The sequence below is a fragment of the Hemiscyllium ocellatum genome, chromosome 6 (assembly GCF_020745735.1).
Source record: "Hemiscyllium ocellatum isolate sHemOce1 chromosome 6, sHemOce1.pat.X.cur, whole genome shotgun sequence".
NCBI classification, from domain to species: Eukaryota; Metazoa; Chordata; class Chondrichthyes; order Orectolobiformes; family Hemiscylliidae; genus Hemiscyllium; species Hemiscyllium ocellatum.
Window position 1 is genome coordinate 89,945,419 of NC_083406.1, and position 12,404 is coordinate 89,957,822.

Genomic DNA, 12,404 nt, shown 5'->3' on the forward strand with positions numbered 1-12,404 from the left:
TTAGGTGGATTGGTCATGCTAAATTGCCCAGAGTATTCAGGGATGCGCAGGCTAGGTGAATTAGCCATGAGAAATGTGGGGTTACAGGGATGGAGTGGGTCTGGATGGAATGCTCTTCATGGTTGGTGTGAGGTGGGGAACCTGCGGCCTTCTAGGCCATTGTGTGTGGCCTTTTGAATGAATCCAAATTTTGCAGAACAAATCTTTTATTTTTTATTAATATGTTTTTTTCATCCTTTATTATTTCTATTTTAATCTTAAAATGAATGTATTTAAAATACCAGAGAGTAAAAGAAAATTCAACGAAATAATCCTCACAGACTGACCTCCACAATTTAAAAAATGTGAATTTTGAAGAATATATAATTGAAGTTTCTTGGATGCGGCCTTATTAGATTACAACTAATATAATGCGGCCTTCCAACATGAAAAGGTTCCCCACCTCTGGTCTAAACCTGTCGCCTAATTCCTAAGCATCTGTATCCCTGTGCTCCCCACCTACTCATGCTTCTGTCTAGATGCACCTTAAATGAATCTATCGTGACTACCTCTACTGCCTCTGCTGGCAACGTGTTCCAGACACACATCACTCTCTGTGTAAAGTACTTGCTGCGTATATCCCCCTTAAACTTTTCCCCTCTCACCTGGAACGCGTGAACTCTCATTATTGAATCCCTTACCCTGGGAAAAAGCTTATCTCTATCTAACCTGTCTACACCCTTTATAATTTTATAGACCTCAATCAGGTCCCTCCTCAATCTCTTTTTCCTAATGAAAACAATCCTAACCTACTCAACCTCTCTTCATAGCTAGCACCTTCCATACCAGGCACCATCCTCATAAACCTTCTCTGTACCTTCTCCAAAGCGTCCACTCCCCTTTGGTAATGTGGCGACCAGAACAATACACAGTATTTTAACTGTGGCCAAACCAAAGTCTTGTACAATTTTAACATGATCTGCCACCTGTTATACTCAATACCCCATCCAATGAAGGCAAGCATACCATATGCCTTCTTGAACACTCTAACCACCTGTGCAGCAACCTTCAGGGCACAATGGGCCTGAACTCCCAGATCTCTCTGCTCATCAACTTTTCCCAAGGCTCTTCCATTCACAGTATAGTTCGCTCTAGAATTATACTTCCCAATATGCATCACCTCACATTTGCCTGGATTGAACTCCATCTGCCACTTCTCTGCACAACTCTCCAGTCTATCTATATTCTTTGACAGTCCCCTAATGCTTTCTGCTGCTCCATCAATCTTCGTATCATCTGCAAACTTACTGATCAGATCAACAATGCCCTCTTCCAGATCATTGATGTATATTACAAACAAAAGTAGCCCCAGCACTGATCAATTACTACTCTCTGTCTCCTGTTGCTCAACCAGTTCTTTAACCACCTGGCTAGAACATCCTGCTCACCATGTGACTTCATTAGTTTACCATGGGGAACTTTATTAAATGCCTTACTAAGGTCTATGTATATGACATCTACAGCCCTTCCTTCATCTACCAACTTGGTCACTTCCTCAAAGAACTCTATTAAGTTGGTAAGGCACAAACTATCCCACACAAAACCATGTTGCCTATCACTGATAAGCCCATTGTTTTTCAAATATAAATAGATTTTATCCCTCAGTACCTTTTCCAGCAACTTTCCTACCACTGATGTCAGGCTCACTGGTCGGTAGTTACCTGGAATATCCCTACTACCCTTGTACAGGGGTCAAACATGAGCAACCCTCCAGTCCTCCGGCACTTCACCTGTGTTTAAGGATGCTACATAGGAATAAAGATGGTATCAAAGGACCGGAGATTTGCAAATGTCACACCCTATTTTACATTCTCTAATTCATAAATGACAAGGGATATAATGGCCAAATGAATATTTTATATTATAAATATAGAATCCTTACAGTGTGGAAGCAGGCCATTCAGCTCATTGAATCTACACGGATGTCTGAAGAACATCTCACCAAGACCCACCCCATCACTGTAACCCTGCATTTCTCATGGCTTTTTACCTAATCTGCGCACTATGGGCAATTTAGCATGGCCAATCCACCTAACCTGCACATCTTTAGACTGTAGGAGGAAACCCGCACAGACTTGGGGAGAATGTGCTGACTCTACACAGTAACCCAAGAGTGGAATCGAACCTGGGCCCCTGGTGCTATGAGGCAGCAGTGCTAATTCAGCCATTGTAAATCTGTGACTCTACTGTTGTTCCCTACATGATGCGATGTTGATTTTATTCTATGATCCTTGTAGTTATGTGGGTGTTTGACCATGGAGCAATTCGAAATGTGTAATAAACAGATTTCACATATTCAACATTTCTGTCAGGTGCACATAAGGGTGGCTGTGGCTATGTCCAGCAAGTGAAGTTAGAGGTAACATTGTAAGCAATGCCACACAAGGTCTGTTAGTTCACTCAAACTTTAAAATAAATTTAAAAAGCTAAATGTGAATTTATATTTTGGAGAAATCAATTAAAGCCAAGAGAAACAAAATGAAACATTGAATCATTTCTGTTTTCATCGAGGTGATCAAAGTCTGGGACCTTGATACAGGAAAGCTTCTATTTGAATTTAGTGGAGCGCATGGTGATTCTGCTATTTGCTGCATGACATTTGATGACAGTGGAAGGAGGTAGGGATTTGCTACTTTTTTATGTATCAGTTCCTTGTTGACTGGCCTAGCGATATAGAAACTCACAAATTTTTTTATGATGTAGACTTATTACAGGAGGAAGAGATGGATGCTTGAAGATCTGGAATCATAACAATGGCCACTGTTTAAGAATATTAAAGAAAGGTAAATTATGTCTAAAAAGATTGAAAGCTCTTTAGGAATTAGATTCAAGAAATTGTAGATACTTTTAAAGATGAAGATAACATAGGATGATGCGTGAACTGTTCTACACTGCTAAAATATAGAGATGCAACCTTCAGACAACCCTCCACTGTAATCATTCCAGTGTGACAACAGATGCGCTGGATCATCACAATAAATAGGATTAAGACCTGAGAATATATAATTCAATTGACCTTCAAATAACTGCTATCAGAATGCTGTCCAAAGATTATTGACTTAGGATGGAACACGTTTTACCATAATAATAAGCAAATTACTTTAAATTTCTTTTAACTTACCCTAGTTGATTATTTGACACCAAATTTCTCCACAGGTAGAAATTCACTTCAGATATCTCAGTTCAGTAATAAAAGAAAAACAGCAAGTAACAGAATAGGTTATGTACACAACAAGAAAGTAGTTGAAAAATATAAGCTCACCTACAATTAACTGCGTGTTTTCCAAACTATTAGCTGTGGATCATTGAGAGCCAAGATTCATCACCCACTGACGTTTCATCTCCTTTTAAAGAATTTTCTCCTTGATAATTTGGATTTAATCCCTTTCTAACTCACAGCTAGACTTTGCCTCTTGTAATGTTTCATTATTGAGTTGCCCTTACTCTTTTCTCTAAGTTACGTTTTATTTTCATCCCGCATCAATAGCACCTGCTCCTTTCTAAGACTAATTCAGTTCTGTCTAAAACAGTCTGGAGCAAATAGCTGATTAAGCTGAAAAGGGCCCTGAACTTCAGCAACAGTCATAGAAGAAGTTGAGGCAGGGGATGTGATCAAGTCAAGTGACCTGAAATCCATTCATTAACTACTAGACAATCTTGTGACCTTGAATGACATATTCACGTTTATACACTTACTACACACATTAATTGTACAACTGACTGCTTAGATGCATGGTCAAGATAGAAATCATTTGGGAAAAGGAAACTAGAACTGCTTCCTTTGCAGTGGTATGGCACATGGTTACAAAATATATGCCAGAATAAAGCCAGAAGTAATGTTTCAATGATTAGGTAATCTGATTTGTAATATCAATTGGAAGCAACCTGAAAGTCACACATCACAAAATTACATTTATATAGAGCAACAATATCACCAGGGGTTCACCAATCATTTGTGTAAAATCATTGCTGATGTTGAAATATTAGAAAAAATGTTCATTTTGAACAAAGTGTAACAACCTCAAAATTGTCCTTACAGAGAACAGATGTGATGAAATCTGTGACTGCATCTATGTGGAGATGCACAAAAATAAGTGAGTAAGAAGTATTTGACAAATATCCTCCAAACCATCTTTGATATATGACGCTTAGCTGCAAATGTTCCTGTTGATACCCTTCTGTTTGATTTTAAACCTTCACTGAAGAGAAGACTCAGAGACCATTTTAGTCCAGTTATATACTGGGATGGAATAAGTTGCGTTGGCGTTCCGCAGAAAGGTAGAATGTTTTCTCCAGTGCAATACTGCTATTAATGCACTCTTTGACTGACTGTTATAAATTACTCAGGAGATTTATTGCAGCAGGGAGGAAGCTGAGTGCTGTTTTTGTATTTCAAATGCTGTAGGTGTTTAAAGTCTCTATGTTCCTCGAGTGAAGTGCATCTAGAAAGAACAGCAATATCAGAGGAAGTAGCTGCACCAGAAGGAAGGAGGTCACTTAATCCTAGGACAGACCACCATATTTTCCATTTTGCTTCTATCTTTTTAATTACCAGAGGTAATTCCTGAAACTGATGATTCATAGTCACAAACGGGATGAACCAAAGGCAGGTTGGAAAAAAATGGCACCTAGTTGGAATTACTGCCTTTGATTACACCTCCAGCCATTTTCACAAGAGTCAGGGAGGGGAAAAGGCCCTGAACAGGCCTGTTCTTGTTAAAGAAGCACTTAATGGTATTGAGGATTTGTATCTGGTAAGAGTTTTAATGTTCAGAGGCAGAGAGATTTTAGCAATTACTTGGTTTCACACAAGCTTCATGAAGGCCTAAATCAGACATTAGAGGCAACAAAAGTTTGAAAGATAAATAAAATACTTTAATCTCCTTTGATTATGAAGTGCCGTAGCATGAGCTGTGTTCATTAAGTGAATTGTGACTGATTGAGTAAAGTAACTACCTCTTAGACAGTGTGTTTGTCAGATTGTTATTTCTGCCACCGGCACGATGTCACTTAAATGTCAACATTTAAATGTGGAAAGCCTTAGGTGAATTAAAAGAGATATTGAAATGGATAAAATAGTAGAATGCCTTTACAATATTGAAAATGTAGCCCAGTATGATAACAATGTCTCATTGTCTAAGCGTTTCCCATTGCTTTTATGTATTTAATCTAGACATCTGTGAAATAGTAGTTCTTGGTTTTTACCTGGGTAGACCTGTGGGCTCTTTTTCTGTCATCTAGCTGCCTAATTATTTTACAAATGCTCGACTCTCCTCATACAGCTGGGCTGAAGAGTCAGTTTGTTGAGGAGAGTTATAGGCTTTTCAGTGGTTTTCAGCTGTTACAATAAGGCTTGTGAAATCTGTTCATAAAGTGGATAATGAGTACATTGGAGAAGGGGATTGGCTTAAATTGATCAGAATGTTTATATTCCTGTAGACTTTCTGGTGCAGTTCGTCCTTTGCTGATGATTCCATTGGAAGAACCAGGCGGTTTTTTTTTGGATTGCAGATGGACTTTTTAATCAGTCTGTTCGGGAATCATCTCACATCTAAACTTGCCTTAGCCTGCCTCTCAGCATCAATTAAGGCCACGGCTGATGCAAAATCCCAGGATTGTGACAGCAGGATTGGTCTCACTTCCTGATACTCACAGTGGATGTGAAAAATTGAATCTAGGATATTGGGAACAGGAGGTTATGGAAGATGCTTGTGAAAGTATACTGGGACATAGCTGAGGTAACCAGTGCCACCTCCTCCACCCCAAAAACTGCTCTACATTGTAAAAGTTATAAACAACCTATATTCTGGAGTAGGGAGCAGCATTATAACGTTTGCAGAAAATGTATGTGGTGAAGTAGTAGATAGTGATGAGGAGAGTTATAGGCTACAGGAGAACATAGATTGAATGGTGAAATGGGCAGATATATGGTAGACTGAATTCAATGAGAGAATTGTGAACTGATGCACTTTGCCTTTCCACATTAATCCTCCCTAGTATATTATAAATGGTACCATTCTGAATAATGTAAATGAACACTGAGAATTTACCATCTTCACTTTGGAACAGAGAATGTTAAAAGGTGATCCAGTACAGTATTCCAGGCGAGGATCTGATTAAGATATAAATAAAAACGATTCACTTTGGTAACTAGATGACTAACTAAAATCTATACATTCAAGATAATTGGCAAAATGTCAATAAGGAAGATGAGAACTTCTTTTACTTGGAGGATTGTCAAGCTCTATCTAAGGAGATGTTTGAAGCTGATTACATAAATAATTGTAAAAGAAGTTGAACAAATACTTAAGGATGAGGAATTGGAGATATCGGTCCAGATGCATTCTTTTATAAAGAGGCACAGGCATGGAAAGCAGAGTGGCTTCCCCTGGTGCTGAACGTTTCTATGATTCCATATGTTCTCTATGATTTTATTTTATTTCTTTAACGGGCGTCTTCAAATTGCGTATTGTATTTTAAATGGCATAGCCAATGTTTTTTCAAGGAAAGACAGACTCAGAGCAACTTCTAAATTGACCAAACCATACAATTCTTTTTAAATTAGTGAACAATTTGCTTTGGATTTAAGCTTTCAAGCTGCAGTGCATTTCTCAATCACAATTCTTGAACTCCTTTGCAGATATGTGCTTGCTGTTGGATGGGACAGAAGAATAAACATATACTGTGTGAGTATTGTGTGTACATATACAGTGTTAAGGTGTTTTTGTTTCCCAAATATTTGTATGCTGTTCACTACAAAAAATGCTCACTTAGGTTTAATTATGTACATTGTTTAATCAATTAAATCAGCAAGAATTTATTGCTTTCTTGTTGCTGGCTTTACTACAGATATGTCTCCCAGTGATCACAGCCAGAGCACTGGAGCGCAATAACCTTCTCATCCCAGTTCCCTGGGCAGCGGTTCTTGTTGTAACTTGCTACAATGTTATAGGGAACTGTATTAGGCTTTGTAGGACATGCAGCAGAGTTTAAGCTGTTACGCTGAAGTCAGCTGCACACGTTTCCAAGAAGGATGCTGAATAGTGAGCAGAAGCCAAGACTGTAATTTTTACTTCTCCTTAATCTGCAAATCCGAGCTCAATCGATCAGACCTGCATGCAGGCATGGTGGGGAAGTGAATAGAGAGAAGTGGGGAGGTTAGAGTAGGAGGGATGTTGTGTGTTCTGTTTCCCAGTAGTTAGAAATAATAATTTTTGGACTCAAAATGCTGGTGCATCCTTGAGTGTGTTTCTTACTGCTCCCCATGTGGCTGTTGCACTGATGCATTATTGCTGTGTGCCCGACTGCAGTGCAACAGTAACTGTGGCAGCTCAAATGTCCATTTCCATAATTTAAAGTTTTTTTTGTGAATAGTGTAACAACCCTTTTACATTTAAAAAATATAATGCCTCTTATCAAAGTAACTTTTACATCCATTGCCGTTTTCTGTGTAAATACAGTATATCTCTAAGAATATGAAAAACCAGCTTTTCCAATTAAATTGAACATCTTACAGTCTGTTTATAGCTTGCTTTGCTTTTTCAAAATATTATTCATCATAACATTTCGGTGATAGCGTGTTGTGCTTCAGTCTTGTCAATTTGACTTTCATTGTCCTCAGTGCTGAGTTGGCATGCTCCACAACAGCCAATTTGTTCAATTTCTTATCTTGAGGCTTGTTCTCTGCTCATTTCAAGGAGTAATTGTTCTCTGCATCTTGTGATTATAAATTCTCTACTCTGTGCCTTAGTGACATTCAGCTGTTCCTCTGTGCTTCCAACTTTCTTGTTATTTTCCAGTTGCTCTTTGCTCTCAAGTCTTGGCTACTTCCTTGCACTGCCGCGGATCAGCAGATTTATTCACTACTCAGATAGGACAGAATTACCTTTGGCCACCAAGAAATGAAACTGAGTTCATTGTAAATTGAATTTGCCTCAAACGTGGTGTCTTGCTTTATGGTTTTACAGCTTCTTCAATGTTGTAATCAATTCACTTTGTTTGTTTGAAAATTGAGCCGATTGTGATGTGCCAGTAAAAATCTTTAAAACATCCAAGCATCTCAACAAAATCATAAACGTTTTATCATAGAATCTCTACAGTGTGGAAACAGGCCATTTGGCCCAACACGTCCACACTGGCCTACCCAGACCTATTCCCCTACCCTATTACTCTACATTTACTCTTGACTAATGCACCTAACCTACAGATCGCTGAACACCACAGGCAAAATGCTCTGAATGCATTGAGCAGATCTTCCTTGCTTCAGATTGGAGGACAGTTTTCAGTGGAGGTATTAGCTTCAAGCCTCAATGGTGTCTCTTTCTCTTCATGGTTGACTGTGATAGAGCAAAGGAAAAACTGAGGACTGCAGATGCTAGAGATCAGAGTCAAGTGTGTGGTGCTGTAAAAGCACAGCAGGTCAGGCAGCATTCAAGGAGCAGGAGAATCAATGTTTTGGGCAAAAGAACTTCATCAGGCATATGATGAAGCAAATCCTAATAATTGCTCAATCCCCTGTGATCTAGACCATCTGTTTCCATGATAAAAAGTGTACAGTTAATAACTGTACCATTGTATGTCCCTCTGATTGGGGTGTTCCCAACTGTCAAATCTCAATTCCCCCACATTCTATTCACCTGTGTTTACTCGGTTTCAGAGCATCTTTCCTTGGAAAATATTTTTTGTTCACTTTTTATTAAACATCTTCTCTGTGCTCCAAAATTAAGCTTCAGCTTCAGATTTATAGTAATAGCCTTATTTTGCACCCTTTTTCCTGATGTAAACATTTGTGTGAATTTCTTTTCTCTGGGAACAGTCGCATCCAGCTATTTCATGCAGTTACATGGCTGCTGTGTCTATTATGTTTTCAGGCTCATTGTTATCGTCCAGTGTATGGTTTGCTTTGCTTACTTGTCCTTCTCATTTGCCCTGTAGATTGGACTTTCTTTGTTCTGCACATCTTTCCTCAATGATTAGTCTTTCACTAGCTGTATAATTCTTTCATCTGGTTGGTGTTTTTTGTTGCTGTTTCACTGCATTTCACTCTTTTTAGGAGGAGAGAGGACTTCAACAAAAACCTGTGCAAATTTAGAAAGAAATTCAACAATATCTCCAATCAGCCAATTCATTGGATCCGCCAATGAGTTCCAAAGCCTGAGACTTTCTCAGGAAGGCTAGCCATTTAGGTAGTCATCATATACTTCTGTCTACGCATGGCTCTGTCAGTGTCTATGGCTTAAGATATTGTGAACTTGTCCTTTCCAATCTCCTCCTTTTGTGTTTCCAAGTTGCAAAGCCCCAAGTGTGCCAATCTGTTGGCCTTTCATCTGATTCCCTATATTTACATTTTCTAGCTGCGCTTTTAAAATCTTAAGAAATTGTTGACATGTTCCCCAGGTATATCTGTTATGATATGGGGTAACAACCCCCTCCCCCACTGCTAATTTAAACTTGCAACGTAGGAATGATTTAATCCGTGCTGTAATCTGTTAAAATTCGAGAAGCAAAGATCTATCCCAAAAGTCACTATTTAAAGTAAAAATTAACAACTTTAATTTTTTAATGTCTAACAGAGAATAATTAACTAACAACTATTTACAACTCATTCATCTAAACCTATCTTTTACCTTCCCCTCTACAATACTGATCCGATAGAACCCTCGAATAAGATTTACAGAAAAATTCAAATTTCAAAACCAGCCAGCTATCGAATCTTCTTTCTGTCTTCTTTTTTTCTTAGGGATTTCCGTTTCACAGGTCATTGGTAGACAAAGGTACCTTTTAAGAGAGGTATTCTCTGGGTCATCTGCATATGTTGGCAGTTCTCCCCCAAATGTTCAATTTTTTTGGGTTTTATATCCCAAAGCATCAGGTTGTTTCATTGGTTTTAATATTGTCGAAATACTAAATTTGAACTTGATTGGAGTTTAGTATCTTGGGGCATAATTTGAACTTATTGGCAGCATTTGAATTTGTTTTTTGTCACATAGCAACCCAGGTACTTCTAGCTGCTGGACCAAACGTTACATTGTAAATTCTCTAGCACTCTGTGTGCTTGCTAAGTCCTTCAAATCTCTTAAAGGCACAGTATACCTCAACACCTTCATAACATATGTCTCAGGCTTTGGAATGCATTGGTGGATCCAGTGAATTGGCTGATTGGAAATGTTGCTGAATTTTTTTTCTCAATTTGCACAGGGCTTTGCTTTTTTCCTCTCCTCCCAAAAACAGAGTTTAAGTGACCCTTTCCACTTCACTAATGCCTTTTAGAAACCTATTGAATGTCAATAGGCATTGCTGTTCAAACTGCTCAAATACCACTCCAATTTTGTAGGCTACAGTTATGCATTCATAACTGTGACAGGGACCAATTCATTTTCATTTGATTCACTTAACTTTCCTTTTTCTCTGGAAATCACAAGCTTTTGGAGTGCAGTCCCTTCTTCAGGTGCAGTGAGAGACAAAAAAGCACACAGACACAATCATAGTTTTTATACCTAACATGTTATTCCAGTCATTTAGTTTGTCTCCAGTACCACTTATTTTTAATTTTTTGTAATGATCTCTCTTAATCGGATTATAGGCCATCCCTTTGCTGGTTATTCAGCTGTTGACACTTCACTCACAATCTAACATGCCTGGTCACCTGCAGAGACTTTTTATCTGACACTCCACTCACACCAGTTGCATGATCTTTTGATCTCTCTGCCCATAAACTCTCTGTCTGTGCTCTCTTCTCTCACACTGCACCTGACGAAGGGCTGTGCTCTGAAAGCTTGTGATTTCAAGTAAACCTATTGGACTATAACCTGGTGTGGTATGACTTCTGACTTTGTCCACCCCAGTCCAACAATGGCACCTCTATGTCACAACTTTAATACGAACGTGAATGGGTTGGGCTGAACAACGTTTCCATGTGATCGATTCTGTGTAATGCCAGCATGGCTACCTAAAGTCTGTCAACATAATATTGATCAAAAATTGAACCTTAGACTTTTTGGATTAGAGGGCCATTAGCGTAAACTCCCAATTTCCAAAAATATGTTTTGCAGTGACTGTTAATGTGCAGTAACAGTCATTTAACAGCTGTGATATATTTATTTTTAAGGATATTTAAGACTGTATAAAAATGGTAAAGCTGTAAATTTAATAAGAAAATCTGGTTTTCTTTGTATGGTCTAGGATTCCTTTGGTGACCACCATCATACACAGCCCCCTGAGCCACATTGGCAGGATGATCTGGTAAGAGAAACTACTATTTAATCCTGTGGCTGTTGGCTTTAAGAATTGGAGAGTTTAGAAAAAATGTGTAGTCTCCAACATTTGCATTCACAACTTTCCTACTATGGTTCTCTCCATCAGCAAGTGCACAATCTCCATTTCTAGACTTGCATTCCTGATGAAGGGCTTATGGCCGAAATGTTGACTCTCCTGATCCTTGGATGCTACTAGACCTGCTTTTCCAGTGCCACACTTTACGATTCTGATCTCCAACATCTGCAGTCCTCACTTTCCCTCTCTTGCATTGCAGGTTGTATAACTGTATTGTAGTGTTTGCGTTAGGTGGACCTCCATTGACTATGAGATTCTTGCTTGGGGTTGTTAACCTGGACCAATCAGGAATGCCTTGACTCTCCTCCCACTTGCAGATACTCCACTGGTGGTGCCTCCCTTGGAAGAGTCCGTTTTGGTTTTAAACTTTCTGAACACCCTTCCATTCACTGTAGACAATATCTGTCTGCAGACTCAAAAAGATCCCATCCTAGTGAAACTGAAACAGCTGGTGGTAATGGGGGAACCAGAAGGGACATCACAACCAGGACTGAAACCTTTTTGGACCAGGCGAGACCAGATCACTGTCGAGGATGACGTATTACTGTGGGGAGCAAGGGTGATTGTTCCAAGTGAAAATCACTACCAGGTACTGGCCGAACACCACCAGGTTCATCAAGCAGTTTCCAAGTTGAAGATGCTAGAGAGAAAATATGGCTGGTGACCAGAGTTGGATGCTGACTTAGCTGCATTGGTGGGGCAGTGCCCAGAGTGCCAACAGGACAAAAATTGCCACCGCCCTGGCCCCATATTTGTGGGAATGGCCAGGTAAGCCCTGGACTCAGGTGCATGTCAACTGTGCTGGTGCTTTCATGGGCTCAATCTTCCTGGTCATTATAGGCATCCGTTCAAAGTGGTTGGATGTGCACAGAGTTCATTCAGCAAACTCGGGGATGATGATTGAGAAGCTGCAAGCATCATTTGTGATACACGATCTCCCAGAAGTATTGATCATGGACAATGGGACATCATTTACCAGTCAGGAATTTGAATATTTTCTACAGTCCAGTGGCATTCAGCACAAAAGGACAGCT

At 39.3% G+C, this 12,404-nt stretch overlaps 1 protein-coding gene across 1 annotated transcript in view; it reads left to right on the top strand.

Moving 5' to 3' along the window:
- wdr95 (WD40 repeat domain 95) overlaps positions 1-12,404 on the top strand; it is a 115,569-nt gene that overhangs the window by 85,718 nt on the left and 17,447 nt on the right. The window contains exons 17-21 of the mRNA XM_060826772.1: positions 2,551-2,657; positions 2,743-2,822; positions 4,079-4,133; positions 6,680-6,725; positions 11,221-11,280. Coding sequence (XP_060682755.1) covers positions 2,551-2,657; positions 2,743-2,822; positions 4,079-4,133; positions 6,680-6,725; positions 11,221-11,280 — 348 coding nt within the window. The remainder of the gene's footprint in view (positions 1-2,550; positions 2,658-2,742; positions 2,823-4,078; positions 4,134-6,679; positions 6,726-11,220; positions 11,281-12,404) is intronic.